General features: G+C 48.8%; 1 protein-coding gene across 14 annotated transcripts in view; it reads left to right on the forward strand.

Annotated features, from left to right (window-relative positions):
• The window catches only part of ATP2B2 (ATPase plasma membrane Ca2+ transporting 2), a 392052-nt gene that overhangs the window by 332572 nt on the left and 37764 nt on the right, over nt 1-21716 (forward strand). For 10 of the 14 annotated variants that reach the window (XM_012471790.3, XM_012471770.3, XM_012471772.3 and 7 more), the window contains 4 exons: nt 3732-3773; nt 4631-4789; nt 7378-7592; nt 10958-11200. In XM_012471790.3, coding sequence (XP_012327213.1) covers nt 3732-3773; nt 4631-4789; nt 7378-7592; nt 10958-11200 — 659 coding nt within the window. The remainder of the gene's footprint in view (nt 1-3731; nt 3774-4630; nt 4790-7377; nt 7593-10957; nt 11201-21716) is intronic. The other 4 variants (XM_064361988.1, XM_021675499.2, XM_012471777.2 and 1 more) reach the window with 1 other exon arrangement.

The following is a 21716-nucleotide window of genomic DNA, read 5'->3' on the forward strand; positions in this document are numbered from 1 at the left end:
GCTGAAGGGGAATCTGTATTTTACAGGCTTTCCAGACTCCAGGTAAGAGCACATCACAGTTGAAGAGGCGCAAGACAGAACCTTGCTGATTGAGAGGGAATTAAGTTATTTCCCCTCCTTCCTCTGAGCCCAATCACAATGACTTGGATATGGGAAAAAAAAAAAAAAAAATAGGGTGCCAATATTCCCTTTGATCCTGCTCTCCCAAGCCCCCAACTAAAAGATGGGTGTGGTCCATTCATCTTGGAAGCATTATGATTGCCATTATTATTTATTTTTCTTTTACACTTACTAGTGTGTCACTATGTAATACATGACCTGTAATCATGGTTATGATCACATTTAATTATACATCATGAGGCTGGACACAGTGGCTCATGCCTATAATCCCAGCACTTTGAGAGGCAGAGGCGGGTGAATTGCTTGAGGTCAGGAGTTGGAGACCAACCTGGGCAACATGGTAAAACTCTGTCTCTACTAAAAATACAAAAAATAAATAAATATATATATATATATATAAACACATACACACATACATACAGTAGCTGGGCATGGCAGTGAGCACCTGTAATCCCAACTACTCAGGAGGCTAAGGCAAGAGAATCGCTTGAACCCAGGATGTGGAGGTTGCAGTGAGCCAAGATCACATCACTGCACTCCAGCCTGGATAGAAGAGAGAGACTCTGTTTCAAAAAAAAAAAAATTATACATCATAGGCTGGGCACAGTGGCTCACACCTGTAATCCCAACACTTTGGGAGGCCGAAGCAGGAGAATCACTTGAGGTTAGGAGTTTGAGACCAGCCCAGACATCATAGTGAGACCACATCTCTACAAAGAAAAAAAATTTTTAATTAGCTGGGCATAGTGGCACACACCTATATTCCCAGCAACTCAGGAAGCTGAAGTAGAAGGATCACTTGAGCCCAGGAGTTCAAGGTTGCAGTTAACCAAGATTCTGCCACTGCACTCCAGCCTGGGCAACAATAATAATAATACATCACTACTAATTCCCAACGTTTACACAGTGCTTTTCTAGTGCCTTTCATAAACATCACCTTGGTGGACATCAGCCCGTATCACAGAGGAGAAAAGCACAGGAAAGAGAAATGGTATTTCCCAAGTCTCCCAGCCAGTGATCAGTCTCCCTAGGGCTTGTGTATCAGGTCACCTTACCAGCAGTCCTCCTAATCCATGCACTTCACACCCATGCCCCTTGTGATGCACAGAAAGAATAGACCCATTTGGAAAAGGCACATCTGATTCCAGACACAGAGAAAGGCCTCTGAGACCCTGCCTGAGGGCTCCATCTTGGACCCCATCCCTAACTGTCCTGAAATATAGTTCATCTCCAGATCCCACATGGAGCCAGAGCTGGCTTTTCCACAACAGTTCAGGGCCAGGTGAGCACCAATGTGGCCTAGGAGAGCCCCAAATAAGTCCCTCGCTTCTGAGAAACCAGGCCATCTGTGCCTCAGCACTCCCAGAACAGCCCTCCCTTCCTCCAACATACGCATTGGTGATTATTTTTCTGACCACGTGTTCACTATGGAAATAAAAGAGGAAATTGCTAGCTGGGCTTAATGAGTGCACACACCAGCTAGTGCATCTGATAATATGCAATGCAAATAAAAGCCCCTTTGAGCCTTCTAAAACCAGCTATTGAAGTGGCGTCCCCTGGTGCCCCTGAGCCCAGTCAGTAAAATTATTTTAGAAAATAAAAATAATTGTTGTTATTCATTCCTGCTTACTCTAAAAAGCTTTTTTCCCTTGTGTTTCAGTAGAAAGAATTTTACAACAGAGACACAGGGAGTCTTTCACTTTAAAGTCTAAAGTGGGCAACTGATCCTTTGCCATGGGAGGCCATGGGGACAGCTCTGCACTTACCCTTGGACAGACAGTGCTGGGTGAGGTTCGGGGAAGCCACTTCTTCCTTCTGAGTCACCCAGAAAGTGGGCACAGTGACAGTGATGAACTAATCCTGCAGCCATGGGGTTATTCCGAGGATACTCCTAAATGCAGGCTGCCTCTGAACTTCCCTTGGCCTCAGTTTCCCCATCTAGAGTGATGAAAATCCCTCCTGCCCCACCTTGCAGGGATACTGGGAAGACTGACAAGAGATGACACTTGCAAAAGCCCTTTGAAACCGCAAAAGGCTGAACCGTGCAAGTGGTTATTATGAAGGTAACTTTGGGGCACTCTGGGAGGTGAATGTCTCATCCTGCTTTATGAAAGTGGAAGCTGATGAGGTTGGGAGATATACAGCCAGCAGCTAGTTGGTGGCAAACTGAAGACTTCAGGAACCCTGTCCCAGCAGTGCTGCCTCAACTCCCCTCCCCTGGGCTCAGAGGTGCTGAGGGGTGTTGTTCATGGTCTCCCCGACAGCAGCTTCTGGAGAAGCAATGGCAGGACAGAAGTAAGCACACACTTTGGGGCCAGCTCTCCATTTACCTATTGAGACCCAAGCAGGTCATCTCCCTCTCTAAGCCTCAGTTTCTCATCTGTAAATGGGTATAATACAAGCACACCCTTCATAGGTGAGGCTGTGGTGAGGATTAGATGGAATCTCGGAGCCTATGTGTGTGCCCAGCACGTGGTGGGTTGTCCTGGAATGTGAGCTGTGAGAATCAACATTGCAGCTATCATCCAAGGGTGGCCAGCCTTCTCAGACCCCTCCCAAGGGTGTGAGGCCTGTAGGCAGAGCAGGCAGAGCTCCAGGTGAGCGTGCAGGCCCAGTGGACAGGAGGGTGCTGACGAAGGCAGGTGTGCTAGGCAAGAGACAGAGGCCACCAGTACCCACACTGCACACTCAGCCCACAAGCTCCTGGCCAAGGCTGGGGTGGAGGCCTCCCAGGCGACTCTGATGAGTGGGAGGGGGCAGATGCAGCACCAGGCCCTGGTATGGGATGGGGTGCCCACTGACACTACTTATCCTGCTACTGTAGCCTGAGCCATACCCCTACCAAGGGGCCAGCAATTCCCTTGGGAACCAGGGCACTTCACCAAAACCCCAGCCACATTTGCAGTCCCTCATACACCACCATGGGGGCCCCTGCTCACTCTTTGTTCTGGTCACTCTCAGAGGTGTTGGGCAAGGGGTCATCCTTGTGTGGCTTCACACTGTTCAGGAGGAGAAAGAGAAAGAATCGCCCCTCTTGAAGCCCAAAACTAAGGATCACATTGACCTCAGTGCCTTGTCCAAACTCCTCTCCATTCTAGAAACTCTCTCTCTCTCTCTCTCTCTCTCTCTCTCTCTCTCTCTCTCTCATCTGCCTGTTCTCTTTTATGGGAAAATGAAAAGAACATAACTGAACAAGTTTCCCTTTGCCTTCTCTCAACCCAGAAAACACCAAATCAGTCGCAAAAGGCTTGGTGCGGGGCCTGAGGACTGCTCTGCTGCCTCCTCCAGCGGACTCTCGCCCCCTCCATCCTCTGATACTGCCCTTTGATCTGTAATACGTTCCGGGCCAAAAGTATTCCAACAGGAACCTCCCTCCTGAGCCCCCTAGAGAATCCGGAATTGCCCAGCTGGCAGGCCCCACAGCTAAGGTGGTGGCCAGGCCTGCCTCTGCTTCAGGAGCCTCCCCAGCCTGCATCCCCACACAGAGGGATGCAGTCAGCACGGCCCTCCCTCCATCTGTGACATTAACGTCCGTGGCCTGTTGCGTCTCCATGATGACCGACCGTGTGTTGTCTGTTCTCTGTTGTCTGTTAAAATTTTTTGTCGTGTAGGTAAAATGCAGGATGGCAATGTGGACGCCAGCCAGAGCAAAGGTAACCCTTTCGTATTAACCGGCGTTTGTGGTCCCTAAGGCCCCTCCCCACTGGCTCTGAGAGTCACATCAGAGACAGAGACTGCTGGGGGCCAGAGGCAGACACATCCACCCCTGCAGGTGTCTGACGACCTTGGGGGTATAGCTGTGATTCACATGGTGCCAGGCCAAACAAAGAGGTGTCCACCAATGAGGAGGGGGCCACCCACGGGCCAGCATCTCCCCAGCCTTTGAACTCTGCCACCCATTCAGCTGAAGACTTTGAGATCCTTAGAGGTTGAGGGGTAGAGAGTTTGGCTCAGTCCCTGTCCAAAAGGGTCACGGGCCCTCCAGTCCATCCTGCATGGAAGAGGCCACACCAACTGGGATGGCCACTTGGCTCCCATGGCCACCCCCTTTTACCTTTTCAGCCTTTTTTGTCCCTCCTGTCTGGTGGCTACTTAATATCCCACAACAGTTCCCAAAGGCCAGCTGGGTAGAGCCCAAGCCTGTCTGTCTTGTCTGAATGTGGGAAAGGACAAGGGACCACCTGGGGTAGGACCCACAGGCTTGTTCAGACTGAGAGGGGATTTTAGGGTAACAGCATCAGTCCCTGCTATATCCCGGATTCCAGGTCCAAGGCAGTGAGTGCCACTAGGATCCATAGCTTCAGCTGGAAGAGGCAGGCCCCCCATCACAGGACTTCTGCCTCAGCCATGCGGGGCTCAGGCTGGGCGGTTAGCACCTCCCCTGGGCAGGCATGGGTGGGTGCCAGTGTCCCCACCCTGTGGGCTGACCTGTGTGTGTGTGTGTGTGTGTGTGTGTGTGTGTGTGTCTATGTATCTGTGTGTGTACACGTGTATGCTCTGCCCCCTGCAGCCAAACAGCAGGATGGGGCAGCCGCCATGGAGATGCAGCCCCTCAAGAGTGCCGAGGGTGGCGACGCCGACGACAGGAAGAAGGCCAGCATGCACAAGAAGGAGAAGTCCGTGCTACAGGGCAAGCTCACCAAGCTGGCTGTGCAAATCGGGAAGGCGGGTGAGTGCAGTGGGTGGGAGACGGGGCACAGGGCTCACAGGAGGACCCCAGGCAGAGCCCTGCCCCAAGCTGGACCTGTTACCTCATCTGCAAAGTGGGGGGGGTTGAATGAGTGCCTGAAGCCCACCCGGAAGCCCACAGTGAGTCCTGTGCACAGTAGACCCTCTATTAGCACTCAGCGACATAGAGGAGTGACGCTCAAACCCCAGGCTCTGGTGGCAGATGGCCTGCATTCTTGTCCGGCAATGGCTGTGAAAACTTGGGAAAGTAACTCCTACTAGCTCTGAGCCTCCATATCGTCACCTGTAAAATGAGGACAATAGTTGTCCCCACTTCACAGATTGCTGTGGGAGTTAAAGGAGGCTCTGTATACAAAGCATTAGCACTTGGCAGGTGCAGTGGCTGGAGAGGGGGCAGGGCCTGGAGTAGCACAGACTTTATCCTGAGGACAGTGGGAGCCATGGAAGAGACTTGAGCAGAGGTGGGCAGGAATGGGTTTGGGCTTTATCATGACCACCCTGGCCACAGTGCAGAGGAAAAACTGAAGAGGTTGAGGGACAGTGTCAAGAGCCCAGGGAGAAGCCCATGGTCTAAGCCCCAGCACAGCAAACGGGGCATCCCGACTAAAATGGTAACTGCAGGTGATGGCTGGTGACGGCCCCTCTGGCCCAGCTGCAAAGTGAGCCCCTGACACTCTGCCATGGCCTAGGCTTCCCTCCCAGGTAAAGAGGTAGCAAACACCAAGGCCTTCCCACCTGGCTGTTCGATCCTTTGTGGCTGTCTCCCTAGCTCTAATTATAGACACCACGGCATGGGGAAGGGAAGCAGATTACAGGTTTGGCTGTCTATATTTAAACTTGGGGGACTGGTGACAGCTCCCGGCTGCTGGGAGCTTGGCTTCCCGCCCCTGCCACTGTCAGATAGGGTTGGAGCCGGCTCTGAGGCTCCACAGCTGGAGGTGGGGGTGAAGAGCTATGGGCCCAGGGATTTCCTCTATCCTCCATCCTGCCATCGCCACCGTCACAGGCAGAATATTCCATGGAAACATGGCACTGACAGGGCAGGGAACTAAGCGATGAGAACAACCCCGTGGCCTTCAAAGTCCTCACTCCCCTCCTCCTTCTTGCACCTCGGCCCTGCCAAGAATGGAGTTCACAGTTAAGCACTCCTGGGTTCACAGCCCATCTCTGCCTCTCTCTTGGGCTGAATTCCCTGAGATGGGTAGGCAGGGGATCTATTGATGGGGTGCTGTCAGGTGAGACCTACAGGAGGCACAGGTCCAGGCCAGGGGAGAAGCCAGAGACAGCTGAGATTTCCAGAGAACTCCTGGCCTCTCCTGATCCCATGGGAGCTCTGGAGCAGCCCAAATCCATCCCTGCCCTACTCTGCTCAAACCTCCTCCATGGCTCCCACTGTCCTCAGGATAAAATCCAGGCCGCCCAGAACTCTAGGGTCTGTCCTACGTCGAAGCAAATGGTTGGGCTTTGGGACCCCCGTGTCAGCCACTGGATGGTGGCCATCAGGTTGAGATGGGAGTGCATTCCCAGGCACCTCCCGACAAGGCTCCTCCTGTCAGAGGCTGCAGGTGTGAGCAGTCTCCACAGCACATGCAGTAGCACCTGTAGCAGATGGGGGATGGGCATGTGTGATGGTGCTAGTGGTCGCCGTGCCTGACGGGCCCCATGCCTGAAGGGTCGCCGTACCCCAGGGGATCAGGACAGGTCCCCAACTGCGTTCCTACAGTTACAGCATCTCTCTCACCTGTGACTGCAAGTCACATCTCCTCTCTGAGCCTCAGTTTCCCCATCCAAAAAAGCCACCTGCTGTTTCCTCTACCTAGAATGTTCTTCCCCTAGGTAACCATGCAACGGTGTCTGTTCAAATGTCACCTCCTCCAAGAAGCCTTCCCTGGCCACCCTAGCTAAAGTAACCACTCCCTAACCCCCAACCATGTCACTTTCTATCACATCATCCTGGCCTTTTTCTTCATAGCATGTAGCCATATCTGAAATTGTCTTGTTCATGTATTTGTTTATTTTGTTTGTGTTTTTTGTCTTCCTCCTCCTCTAGAGTGTCAGCTCCTCAAGGGCTGGAACTCTTGTCTTCTTTGCTGCTGGGTCCCTAGTTCCCAAACTAGGAACTAAGATGTGCCTGGCGTGTCATAGGTGCTCAAAAGGTATTTGTCGAGTAAATAAATAAATAAACGATACCAACTTCACATCATTATTGTGTGAAAGCTCTATGCAAACCGTTCCTCATTTATTCACACAGGCACTCGGCACACATCTCTTGAGCACCTACTATGTGTCGTGCACGGTGCTGGGCACTTTGCTTGCATTATCATATTTGAGCCTTACAAAATCCCGGGGAGGAAATACGCACCCTCATTGTACAGAGCAGAAGACGGAAGCTCAGTGAGGTTCAGGGTCTCAAGAACTTGCCACAGGTCACAAAGCAAGGAGTGCCAGAGCTGGGAGGTGAGCTGGGGTCAACCTGACCCCAGAGCTCTTTCAACCAAAGGTTTAGTCCACACCATGCATGGCCCCCACTTCCGGGAACCCTCCGAGCATGTGTCCCTCACATTGCAGGCTTGGTGATGTCGGCCATCACAGTGATCATTCTGGTGCTCTACTTCACCGTGGACACCTTCGTGGTCAACAAGAAGCCGTGGCTGCCGGAGTGCACACCCGTCTACGTGCAGTACTTTGTCAAGTTCTTCATCATTGGCGTGACAGTGCTGGTGGTCGCCGTGCCTGAGGGACTCCCTCTGGCCGTCACCATCTCACTGGCCTACTCGGTGAAGGTGAGAGGGAAGGAGAGCAGGACTAGGAGCTGCAGCTGGGGGCCTGGGGGAACTGTTGGGGCCAGTGCTCGGGTTGGGAGGTGAACGAAGAAGCCCACAGACCCACTGAGAGCTCAGAAAAAGAATGTATGCAGGACCCCAAAACTCTGACGCTTTTGTAGAGTCCAGGGGCCTGTGGTAAACCAGAGAGCCATACCCTGGCTGAAGAGGCAGCCATTATTCAGCCTGGCCACACCCCACCTGGCAAGGGTGCAGGCCCAGCACTGCCACATTGTCACCTTTTTCCAAGAGAAGCCAGAAATCTGGACGTCATGTAAACTCTCACGATTTTTACACATCGATAATCAAAGCAAATTTTTTTAAAAAGTAATAAAGACGTCACCATGCAAGCCAAAACTCATCCTTACTCCGCCAGATTTATGCAGAAGTCTGGCGGTCTCAGTCGTAGACCCATCGGGTAACCGTAGTGCTTGTAAAACTAGTGTCAGAGGTGGCTCCCTAAAGTGGGAAGGGTAAGCCGAACACGAAAAGGAAGTCTGATTTCATGGAAGCCTCTTCCCCTCAGGAAAGAGGCTAAAAGTATAAGAAATTTTAAAGCAGTTAAATGAAGACCTGGGGCCATGAATGTTTTCTGGGGAAGCTTGGTCTGGGACCTTTCTAAGCGCTCCCCTGTGGCAGAGCCACACCTCTACCTGCACCCAGGCCATGGCTGTCTGCAGAGCCCAGTCACTGCGAGTCTGACCCTACTTGGGTCACCCCCAGGTTCTCACACCCGGGTCTCATTTTCTTCCCTTTGCCCCATGTTTTCTCCACCTAGAAGGGCCAAGCTTAGGGCTCCTGTTTCCCAGCACCCCATGCCAGAATGTCCCTGCGAGGGTGGAGGCGTGGCCATGTTTATAAACAAGGTATTCACTCTGAGAAATTGGCAAAGCCTCGGGAGGGCATGGTGAGCGTCAGTTTCCAAGCTGGAATTTGGGCTGGGCTCTCCGATGTAATTTCATACAGAAAAGAGATCTCCAGACAGGTGCCAGAAAGTGGCAGTTCTGTGTAACGAATACGGCCCTTATCTTCTTCCTGTTTTAGGGTTCTTGAAGAAACTCCATCCCCACAAACCAAAGCCCAAACAGGTCACAACAAGAGGCTCCTTTGGGACCCAGGGCCAGCAAAGGGTGACTGTTATACACCCATGAGTAGGGTGCCTGGTCCACAGTCACTTCACTGAGCCTGGGGATGTCCTTGAAAGTTGCACAGAGCTGGTTTGGGAGAATCATAAACAGATGCTTTTAGGCCTCTGTGCCTTCTGCAGTTCATATCTCTGGCACCCAGTACCTTCACTCATCTTAGATAGTGTTACTTGTACAGTCACTTGATAAACTTAGGAGAGCACTCCAACACAGGAGAGGCAGACTGTGCCCTCTCTGAGCCTGGACCTGGGAGCCACCATCAAGAGCACAGACATGACTCACCACTTAGATCAACACTGCCTAAAAAGAGACAGAATGTGAGCCACATGTGCAATTTTAAGTTTCCTAGTAGCGGCCAGGCATGGTGACTCATGCCTGTAATCCCCAGCACTTTCAGAGGCCAAGGCAGGAGGATCACTTGAGCCCAGAAGTTCAAGATCAGCTTGGGCAACATAATAAGACCTCATTGCTATACAGTAAAATAATTTTTTAAAAAAGAAGAAAAATTTCCTAGTAGCTACATTTTTTAAAAAAGTAAAAAGAAACCAGTGAGTTAATTTTAATAATATAATTTACTTAACCCAGTATGTCAAAATTATTATCAATCCAACATGTGATCAATACAAAAATTATTAAAGAACTAGTTTTACATTTCTTTTTTCATAATGTCTTCTAAATCTGATGTGTATTTTACACTTACAGCACATTTCACTTCAGACTAGCCACAGTTCAAGTTCTTAGTAGCCTATACATATAGTCGCAATACATACGACTACGATATTGGACAGTACAGACAGAGATTCTTGAGCCCAACAAACAAACCCTCTTCAGGGAGTGCAGGTGGACTGAGGCCCGATTGAAAGGTCCAGGCTGTGAGGTTAAACGGAGATAGGTTCAAATCCCGGCTTTAAATCCCTCCAGGTGTGTGATCCTGGTTAGGTCACTTTGCCTAGATTTCTTCAATTGCCAAAATGGATTACCAGAATCTTCTCACATCCCGCAGAATTCTTAAAACATCAGGCAAGTAATTCACAACAGGACTTTGCAAACTGTAACATGTGTTGCAAATTCCAGTTGCTGTTGATCAGTCAACATGCATTCATTATTACTGTTATCATAAGTTACAGAAGGAGAAACTGCAGGAGAATAGAATCCTACTAATACTCATTTTTAGTAACATAAAGCTCTATTAAAATTATTCTAACTGTACTTCTTTTTTACCCTGGTTATAAAGAGTTATAATGAGGAACAAAAATAAAGGAAATATAACTCCTAGGCACAGCCTAGAACTCCGATTCAGCTGCTACATGAGGAGGGCCTGCATGAAGAACAGCGTTTTCTTGATAATTCATTTGCTTGAGAACCTAGAAGAAGCTGTGAGTGTGGAGTTGGGCCAGAGAGAAAAGAAGGCAGATAGAAGAAAATATTATGTATAGGAATGTTCTATTTTTGTTATAAATTTCAAAAGAAAGGATGTTGATATACAGGATGTACCTAGTTCTACCTGGTAGCTTATAGTCAAAATGTTTTCTTTTTCCCTTTTGTGTATATATATATTTTTAAAGAAATGTGCAGTTTTTATTATGCAAGTGATAATATCTGTTAGTCACAGAAAAGACAATAAAAACCTATAATTCTATCACTTAGTGATAATGACATTAATACTTTGATATTTTCCTATATCCTAATTTATTTACTTTTAGTAAAATTAAAATGACAGTGAAAACCAGGCACCAGTGAAAGAGGATATGTTCAAAAAAATCCATGACCAAATAAGGAACAGATACTTATGTTAGTCTATAAGAAAAAAACATTTAAAGTCCTCAGAGAGGAACCAATCTTATTTATCTTCCCCACTCCACCCCCACTTTTTCCCATAAAGAATGTAGATTACCTCTATAATCCAAACTAGTAAACTCAATTAACTGAATCTTCTAAATGGTTCAGATACTAAAAGAGAAAGAAAAGGGCCACACACACACAAAAGAAGCCCAGGTGTTACAGAAGAAGCCCAGGTGTAGGAGGGACCAACAACCAAGATGCTTTGCAAGTGCAGGAAGCAAAGGGGCAGGCTGTGGTGGCTCTGCCTTATTTACTGCGTGTTTACCCAGTGCCTCCAGGCACCCCATGCTCCCCAGCCCCTCTCCTCACTGTTGCCCTCTCACCTGCCCCTTCTCCCAGAAAATGATGAAGGACAACAACCTGGTACGCCACCTGGACGCCTGTGAGACCATGGGCAATGCCACAGCCATCTGCTCAGACAAGACAGGCACGCTGACCACCAATCGCATGACAGTGGTACAAGCCTATGTTGGCGACGTCCACTATAAGGAGATCCCCGACCCCAGCTCCATCAACACCAACACCATGGAGCTGCTGGTCAATGCCATTGCCATCAACAGCGCCTACACCACCAAGATTCTGGTAAGTGAGTACCAGGCACATCCACCACCAGAGGGAGCAACATCCATGGGATGGTACAGAGGTACTGGGCAGGTTGAGCAATGTGATTCATAGTCTCAAATCCTACTAATATATTTTGATATGGTCAGATAGTAAGCAACATTTTTCTCTGACTTAATGTACTATTAATATTGCTATAATGTTTGTGTGACAAACTTTTATTGTTAATTATGGTTTGTTTGTTTGTTTTTTTTTGAGATGGAGTTTCGCTCTTGTTACCCAGGCTGGAGTGCAGTGGCGCCATCTGGGCTCACTGCAACCTCCGCCTCCTGGGTTCAGGCAATTCTCCTGCCTCAGCCTCCTGAGTAGCTGGGACTACAGGCACGCGCCACCATGCCCAGCTAATTTTTTGTATTTTTAGTAGAGACGGGGTTTCACCATGTTGACCAGGATGGTCTCGATCTCTTGACCTCATGATCCACCCGCCTCGGGCTCCCAAAGTGCTGGGATTACTGGCGTGAGCCACCGCGCCCAGCCCAATTATGTTTTTTAAATCCTGTCATTGAACCCCCACTTCTCCTGCCCACACACACACAAACTTTCTATTAGTGTGCTTTCCAAAACTTAGTGAGTTGAAACAAACCTGTGTATTTAGCTTAAAGTCCTGTGAGTCAGCAGTTCATGCTGGGCTCAGCTGGATGATTCTTCCGGTCTCAGCCGGGAATCTTCCTGCATCTGCAGGAGTTCAAGTGGACAGTTCTGCTGATCTTGGCAGGACTGTAGGCTGATCTAGCATGGCCTCAGCTGGGCTGGCTCATCCCTGCCCTGTGTGGTCTCACCTCCTCCAGCAGGCCAGCCTGGGCTTGTTCACATAGTAACAACAGGTCTCTAGGAGAGAGCAGAAGTGTGCAAGGTCTCTTGAGGCCTGGGCTCTGAACCGCCACGTTGTCACTTTTTGCTGCATTCTCTTGGCCAACGTAAGTCAGGAGTCCAGCCCAGATTCACAGAGTGGGATAATTTGCTTCACCTCTTGATGAGAGGTGCTGTAAACGACATGGATTCAAAAAGGAGAATAACTGTGGCCATTTTCACAGTCTACCACTGATGATGATGATGTTAGTAATAGTAGTAATACAATTCATTTTGATAAGAAAAACTCTCAACTTAATGTCTCAGCTAAGCTGCCTCGACTCACCATGCTGTAAACCCTATCTGGTTTAGAAGCAGAGGTTGCTGCTTTGTACTTAACCAGCACTGGATGAAGAGAAACTCAGAGTTCATCCATCCAGATGTCCATCAGCCCCCAGATGTGGGGCATTTCTGCCTTGTGAGCATCTGGGTGATTGGCTACGCTTTTTTGTTTACCCTCCCAATGTGCTGAGTGCTGACCTCCTCCTCCTTCTGCCCCTGAGCCAGCTGCAACCTTCTAGATCAGGTTGGGTTTGTGGGAGCCGATAGCAGCTTTATTGAAAGGGGGAAGAGAGCGTGAGTCAGCAGCAAAGAGCCAAGGACTGGTAGGGGAAGGAGGAGGAGGCAGCGGCTCCTGCACCCTCTGCTGCAGCTGAGCAGCCACCTGCATCACTCTGGAGCAGCAGGCTAAGGGAGGCAGAACTGACAAAGGGAAAAGCAGGGCAGAGGACATGTGCAGATGTTGATAGAGAACCCTGTGGGTGATCCCAGAAATGACAACGTTTTTGTCTTCTTCCCTGACCCCACCCAATTTGAGAATCAAGGGAGATCAACGATGCTTTATTCTGCTCCCCAGGTCTTCCTAAAATAACTGGGGTGCTGATAATGATCTCCTCATACAGACGTGGCAGAGAGGGGAACAGGGCAATTCCCAGAATGGGCTTCAGGCAATAGGGGCAGTCATATGGGCACAGCCCTGTGGAGGGACTTGGATTGAAATTTGTGTCATGCAATTATAGGCAAAAAGAGTCCTTGGGATCTGCCAGGAAGGCTGAGGAAACGTCTCCACAGTGATGAGTCTCAATTAAGCAGTGCTTTTTAGCACTGGTGACAAAGCTGAAATGCCATTTTCAGATGTTGGTGGATTGAGTCAGTCCAGGTGGCGTAAAGGACAGGGGTCAGTCAGGCCATCTGAGGAGAAGGTGCAGCTGCTGAGGCCGGAGAGAGGTCAGGGATCTGGGAACTGGAGTCCTTGGTTTGTAATCCAAGGCAGGTCCTTTACCTCTCAGGCACCAGAGTCCCCTCTGTGCCTGGAATCCTGGCATCGTAGGATACTCGTGCCTGTCTTTCTGGGTCTTTCTTGTACATTCCCTGGCACATGTCCCCTGGCCACATAATTCTCTTTGCTGGGAGCTGAAAGCCATCTATGTGGGAAAGACAGCAGAGCCTCTGTGTAACTGGGTAGTGATTAAAACTTGGACTCTGGAGCCAGACTGCCTTCGTTCAAATCCCTCAACAGCTATATAAATATAAACAAATTATTCAACCTCTCGGTGCCTCAGTTTCCTAAGGGAAGGGGAGAGTCTTTGATCGTTGTGAGGATAAAGTGAGTAGTTAATGGAAAGTGCTTAGCACATAGCTCTCAATACGACTAGTATTGTAGTTATTCAGCAATAAAAATCACCCACTGAAAGGGGATTCCAATTGTAGCAATACAGAGGCTAACAAATAAATAGACAGCAGAGATATCAGGTCGAGAGAGGGAAAGGCTATTGCCCAAAACCATTTAGCCAGTTATCGGCAAAGCCGACCCATGGATACCCTAAAGCCAGCTGTTGAGTCAGATGTTCAGACTAGGTTCCTGGTCATAGAAACCAACCCTGCGGCACTTCTAGCCTACAGTCTGCTTGGGAAGAAAGGTCTGGGGTCCCCAGAGGGTGAGATTCACAGCCAGGGCCTGCCAGCTATATGGGCCAAAAGGCCTCCCAGGGGCTGCCCTTTCTAGGCTCAGACAAAGACTAAGAGGCTGGAGCTGCTCAGCTCAGGGCAGACATTCAGCCACCCTCCAAACCAGGATAGGAAATCTAGATCACAGGGCATTCTGAAACCATACAAGAGGAGACAGGGTAGGAAGGACATTCAATGTCCACCAGCTTCACTACCCATCAGCTTTAACTGGGAAATGAGCCTGGACTGGGAAAATAAGACCCTGGGCAGGGCTGGGCTCCTATAGGCTGTATTTCCCCCTCCACAAGGATGCCAGTTCCTCTGTGTCTTCTTGCTGTCTGATGCAGGTTGCGGGCTTTTTGAGAGCAGGAGACAGCTGAGTCTTCTTTCAACTGCCTCAGATAAACTTTTGGGAGGTGCTAGGTGGATGGGTGGTGTAAGTGAATGGACTGGTGAATAAATGTGTAGTTGAGTAATCAATGAGATAAGGGGTAGGTAGGGAGAAGGGGAGATGGGTGAATGAGTAGTGGGTAGGTAGATGGATGTGTGGATGGATGAGCGAGTGGATGGGTGGATTGATGAGTAGATAAATAGATGGATAGGTGGATGGATGAGTGAATGGATGAATACGTGGGTGGGTGGGTGGATAAATGGATAAATGGTGGTTGGGTGGATGGATGAATACATAGATGGATGATAGGTGGATGTGATGGTTGGTAAATGGTTGGATGGATGGATGGATGGATGTGTTGGTTGGTGGATGGATGGGTGGATGTGTGGATGTGTTAGCTGAAAGGTGGGTGGATGGATGGATGGATGGAGAGATGGATGGACGGATAGATGAGATGTGTTAATTGCTGAATGGAATGGTGGGTGAACAGATGGATGAATGGACAGATGAATGGATGAATATGTGAGTGGGTAAATGAGTGACTATGAATTTACAGGAGTCTTAAGGCAGGACTGTTGTCTCTACCTTCTACTTTTTTTTTCATGTGGCAGCAAGAGGCAGGATTTGGCCTTGGATCTAGTCCCATGGCCAATACCCTTGCTCTCACTGCCTCTGGCTTGCTGAGCTGGTCTCTTCCACAGCTACCCTCAGCCATCCAGGCAGCATTGATCCATAGACCTCCCAATTAGCTGATGTCTTTTACTGGGAAAAAAAAAAAAAAACAATTTGCAAGGATAGATTGCAAGGTCTACAGGGATTCACAAACTTTAGAGACCACCTAATTCAGCCCCTTCAGTTTACTCTGAGAAACAGGAAGAGATTTGTCCCAAGTCACCCCATTGGTTAGTGAAGTTAGAATCCAGGTGTTCCAATACCTAGCTCAAGAAGCAATGGTTAAGAGGTTTGATTCTAAAGTCCAACAGACCAACATTCATATCCCAGCCCCAACACTCACCACCTGTGTGACCCTGAGCCAGTTACTTAACCTCTCTGAGCCTGTGTTTTTCAGTCTATAAAGTGAGCATATCATTATTGCTAACATTCATTTAGCTAGGCTTAATGCTAGGTGCTTACCCTACCTTGCTTTGTATGACAACCCACAGAATAGGTGACACCACACCCCATTGCATAGATAAGGACCCTGAAGTTGGAACAGTTAAGGCACATGCTGAGAGTACCTGAGCAGGTCTGAGGCCAGGCCAGGATTGGAACCCAAATCTGTACAATTCCAAGCCCAGGCAGATCCCCACCACTTCTCTGCCCTGAGGCTGTTTGTCCAAGGGCTGTTGTGAAGCTTAGGCAAGCTGAGGTGTGTGCAGAGCCCTGCACAGTGCTTGACACAGAGCAGGTGCTCAGTCCAAGGCAGTCATGACTCTGTTTCCCCCTGCTGCTCTTTGTAAGCCTTCCCCTCTGTAGTTTGCTATGCCAGCCACTGTCTTTCTTGACCCTCCACATGGCTTTCAGATGAGCTGGCCAAATAGGACCATTCCCATCTCGCAGCTATGAAAACCGCACTGCAGAAACAGAAAGGATACTACAGGGTTGCTCCTGACCACCAAGCGGCAGAGCTGGGCCCAGAGAATTCTGGAGGAATTCACCAAGAAGGCAGGGGGCAAGAGTATTCCAGGCAGGGGGCACGACCTTGCAAAGGCCCAGACACCTTAAGCTGCGTGGCTCACTTAGGAAACATGGTGCTTCATGGCCTGCGCATTTCTGCAGGGCCAGAATGTTGAGAGGTGAGGCCAGGAGGACTCGGGGCACCCAGTGGTACCAAATTAGCCCCTGATGGGCTTTCTCCTCCCTGTGCTCAGAAGAACCGCCCCAGGCACAGGTGGAGGGTGTTGCCAGGGCTGAGGCTGCAGGCTGAGAGGCTGCTCAGGGGCCCAGCCCCACCCCGTGCCCCATCCTTTCTGAGAATGGCAGAGCCTTTTTCCTTTCCATTCTTATTTCTTATCGTTAGAAACTAAAGTTGCCCTCAGAGGGAAGCTGCATGAATCATCTTTTAGTCAGAAATTGCTTCCCTGCCTCAGAAATCCTGGCACACCCTCAGATTCCCTTTGCGGTCTCCAGCGCTTTGTACATCAAGACTTCCACTTGCAGCTCTGGCCGCCCTGCTGCTCCTCCTGCTGCAGCTGAGCTTTCAGATTGAAATAGCTCTTTCCTCCGACTCTGGAGGCACCGAGCTTCCTTGGGAAAACATCCCTGTTCTGCCCATGTCTGTTCCGTGTACTGAAACCACCCGCGCGGACTTAAATTTTCTACTTCACTAGACCTCTTTTAGAGGAGGTTGCCACTACAGTTGACATTTGAACTATTAAACTGAGGATGGGCACTTGTGGAGCTGAACTGTTGGAAGTTTATGGCATATTTCTGAAATGTAAGCTATTGAGAGAAAAACAAATCTCCCTGGAGCCCCCAAATGGTTCTGAAGGAAGGATTCCCCCTGCAGGATGGTTTTCCTGAATAGCGAAGCCAAGCTTAGCCAGCTGGTCCCCAGCACACCCCATTCTACATGGAGGTGGCCACAAGGCCAATAAACCCAGAAGGGAGGAGGGTCAGCTGTGTCGTATTTCCCATAAATCTTAGAACCTAGAAGATGGTAGGAAGGGCTGAGGAGAAAGGGGAAGGGGGGAAGCAGAGACAGCCCTTGAATTCAGATCTCCTGGCACCAAACCCAGGTCTCGATCTAATATTTGAGTGAGCCGCAAAGTCCCCCTGAGCCAGGCCACGACCCAAGACTGGGCTCTGGCCATGCCAAGAGGGTCAGAAAGCGTGGAAGGCAGTGGAAGGGCCTTAGCAGGGCACTGAGGTGGGGAGGTGGGCCATGGGGTATGCAAAACAGCAGGGACCTGGGTGTTGAATTCAACAAGGGTTTTTGTGTTTGGTTTTTTGCAAACGTAGTCTCTCGAAGAAGAGTTTAAAGGATATCACCCCAGATGGGGAATTCCAGTTTTTAGCAGAGCTGTTAGTCCCTGTATCCCAACCCTTCATCCTGATCCTCACACAGTGACACACACACACACACCACACACGACACACATCATGCACATACAACACACAACACACACCACTCATCACACACATCATGCAAACACACAACACACACTACCTACCACACACAACACACACATCATGCAAACACAACACACATATACCACCTACCACACACATACCACACACATACAACACACAACATACCACCTACCACACACATGCAACACATACCACACACATACAACACATACCATATACATAGAACACTACTCATCACACACATTACACACATCACACATATAACACACACCACACATACACTACCCATCATGCACATACAACACACACCACGCAAACACAACACATATACACCATCTACCACACACACACACATCACATAAACACAACACACATATACCACCTACCACACACACAACACACCACACAAAACACACACACACCATCACCACACACAATACACATCACACACACCACTTACCACACACACAACACACAGATCACACATGCACATATATTAGTTGCACATATAACACACACCACTCATCACACGCAAACACAATACTCACCACGCACATACAACGTACACCATACACACCACTTATCACACATATTACACAGCACATATATACCACCTTTCACCCACATCAAACACACAACACATGTACATCACCTACTATGCACATACAACACACACAGCACACACAACACATACACCATACAGAACACATACCACACTCATACAATGCACAACCCACATGCCACACACAACACACATCATGCACCACACACACACCAAACATACCACACACACACAGACCAAACACATCATATACATGCACACACCACACACAGACAAGTACATTACACATATACACACACCACAACACATACACAACAAACACACCACAGACACACACCCCATGCATCCCCCACACACATACTCATGCGTACACATGCACACACACACACACACACACACACACACACACTGCACTGGTGAGCTGGGGAAGCCTAGGAGTCTGCTCTCCGGGAGTGCAGCGCCTCTGCGTTCCAGGAAGTTTCTGTCATCCTAGACACCCACACCCACCTCCTGCCCTCCCCACCTCTGAGGAAAAGCCCAGGGCTCGCTGGCCCTGCACAGCCACCTCACTCTCCTCAAAAGGCAGGCCTTTAGAGGACAATTCTGGGGACCAAGTTCTGCCAAAAAGTTCATCCCACCTGGTGTCCTGTTGGCAGCACCCACACACAAACGCAAAATTATTCATTGATTCATTGGACCAATGTTCACTGGCGGCCCATGGCACTGGTGGGGCAGGGGTGTGGGGACGAATGAGGTAAACTGCCCTGCCCTGGTGACTCTGAGCCAGTGGTGTCGGCCAGGGGAGAGGCAGGCTTCTGGGAGAGATGCTCTGTGGGCTCAGGGCCCAGACCCCCTGTGTCAGCTCCTAGCTAGCTAGACCCTGCCTTGCCGTGCAGCCTCGCCTCTCCCAGCCTCAGCTGTGCACAACTGTAAAATGGGAGGCAGAGCAGCCCCTGCCTTGTACGCAGCTGTGAGCCTATGATTAGGTGATGCATGTGAAGAGCTCAGTAGAGTGATGAGCGCAGAGCAGGCGTTTGGGGAAACGAGCATGGCTGCAGCTGTTGACGTTGGGCTTCCGGGCATCAGGGGAGGCTTCACTGCTGATGCCTGTCCTTTAAAGGATGCTGGCTGGGTCACCAGAGACAGCCAATTATCATAAAGTTGTTTTCTAATGGCCTCTTAGAAAAATCATCACATTGCAGTTACTGCAGTTTACCGTGCTATGGGGTTTGTTTGGAAGCTATTTTGTTTGTTTTTGAGACAAAGTCTTGCTCTGACTCCCAGGCTGGAGTGCAGTGGCATGATCTTAGCTCACTGCAACCTCCACCTCCCAGGTTTGTGCGATTCTTCTGCCTTAGCTTCCCGAGTAGCTGGGATTACAGGTGCCTGCCACCATGCCCAGCTAATTTTCGTATTTTTAGTAGAGATGGGATTTCGACTCCCAACCTCAAGTGATCTGCCCGCCTCAGCTTCTCACAGTGCTGAGGTTACAGGTGTGAGCCACTGCACTCGGCCTGTTTGGGAGCTTTTTAAGTTATGTTTTTATTTTAAAAATTTGCATAAAATACTTATACCATAAAATTTACAAACTTGACCATTTTTAAGTGTATAGCAGTATTAAGTACATTCACGTTGTTGTACAAATCATCTCCAGAACTCATTTCAGGTTGCAAAACTAAAACTCCATACCCATTAAATGGTAAGTTCCATTCCCCTCTCCTCCCACATCTGGCACCCACCATTCGACTTCCTGTCTGTAAATCTGACCGCTCCAGCAGTTCATATGAGTGGAGTTACACAGTTTTGTCCTTTTGTGACTGGTTTATTTCATTAGCATAATGTTTTCATGATTCCTTCATGCTGTAGCATGTGTCAGAATTTACTGTATGGTTAAATCGCGTTCTGTTTAGCCATTTATCTGTTGATGGACTCTTAGGTTGTGTCCACCTCTTAGACTTTGTGATTAATGCTGCTTTGAACATAGGTATACAAATATTTCTTTGAGTCTTTATTTTCAGTTATTTGGGGCATATTCCCCAGAATCAGACTTTCTGGATCATATAGTAATTTCATGTTTAATTTTTTGAGGAACTACCATACTGTTTTCCATAGTGGCTGTACCATTTGATATTTCCACCAATAGGGCACAAAGCTTCCTGTTTCTCCTCATCCTTACCAATATGATTTTTTTATTTGTTTCTTTTTTTGTTTTTGTTGATAGTAGCCATGCTAATGGGTGATACGTGGTATGGTTTTTCTTAATCCCATTTTTGCAAATGTTGTCCATAATTTGTGCTCTTCAAATCATCATTCATTGATCTTAGCTCCATTCACTTCCCAGCATCCCAAAACAAGAGCAGGAATTGTCCTTTCAAAAGTCTGACCATGGCTGCACCCAGCATTCCCTAAGGGCCCAACACCATGCAGAGAAATGTGCTGGACGAAGCTGGAACTGGAATCAGGGGTTTGGGGCAGCCCCAGGCCTGGCCCTCCACAGGTCTGTGACTAGGAGCAAGTCACAGACCGGGGCCTGTTGTTCTCTGTCCCTCAAAACAGGAACAATACCAATGCCTTAACTCCCTTACAGAGTTGGAGCCCTGGAGATAAAAAGGCTCGTGGAAATTCTATAGCGAGAGCAAAACTTCTGTGTTTGTCAGGATTTTAAAAAGCCAAAAGAGAAAAGAGGAGGGTCCCTGATTCTTAGTAATGCATGTAGGCGATTTCAGAGCTCAAGTTCATGGAAACAAATTGAATTACGGAGGAGGCAGCTCTGCCATTTGCAGCCACAGATTGTTTGAAATCCTTTTAGAGGAAAATTAAAATATTTCACAGAGGGTAATAAAATGCTGAGTGTTTTGCAGGCATGACTGCTCAGCTCTCTTGGGCAAATAAGTAATTAGGCATTTTTATTTAAGCCCTCAGTGTCGTCATTTTCTTTCATTAGTAGAGGGAGAAAAAGCTGTTATGGAAAATACATAAAACTCTGGAAATCAACAGAAAGTTAATTATAAAACTGCAAATATATATGTTATATATATATACATAAATATATAGAGAGAGAGAAAGAGAGAGAGAGAGAGAGAGCACACAATAACAGCATACTGCAGAAAGGGAAGATGTTAGAACTTATTTTCCCAAACTTCAAACATGGGAAGCTGTGTCAAATATTCTCTGCTTCTAAGTAAAAGCCAATTAAAGAGCTTGGGAGTGGGGCTTCTTCCAAGGCACAGGATGCCTTTGGTCAGTATGGCCGTGGGAGCCGGGGAGGTGCTGTGAGCCTCACTCCCTATCCAAGGCCCCCATGCCATCCACTGAGGGACCTGCAGTTCCTCCTCACTCTACGCTCCCTCACCACTTCCACTTTAAGGAAAGGGTTGATATTTCTCTGAGCCAGAAAGCATGTGCTCCAGCCTCTCCTTTTTACAGATGAGGACCTGGTTTAGGTTCAAAGGCTCTTTTCTTCCTGCACATCCCCAGGTCTCAGGGCCACTGCATGTCGATGCCTGTATCCCCCAACGTGAATCGGTTCTGCTTCTTGGCCCGAGCCCTAGCTGCAGAAGAGGGGAGAACAGGCCAGGGATATGTCCAGTTGCTGACAGAGGGTCCGCCCTGTCCCTCCACAGCCAGTCCGTGCT

Source organism: Aotus nancymaae, unplaced genomic scaffold (genome assembly GCF_030222135.1).
Source record: "Aotus nancymaae isolate 86718 unplaced genomic scaffold, 86718_ANA_hifiasm-v0.15.2.pri h1tg000046l, whole genome shotgun sequence".
NCBI classification, from domain to species: domain Eukaryota; kingdom Metazoa; phylum Chordata; class Mammalia; order Primates; family Aotidae; genus Aotus; species Aotus nancymaae.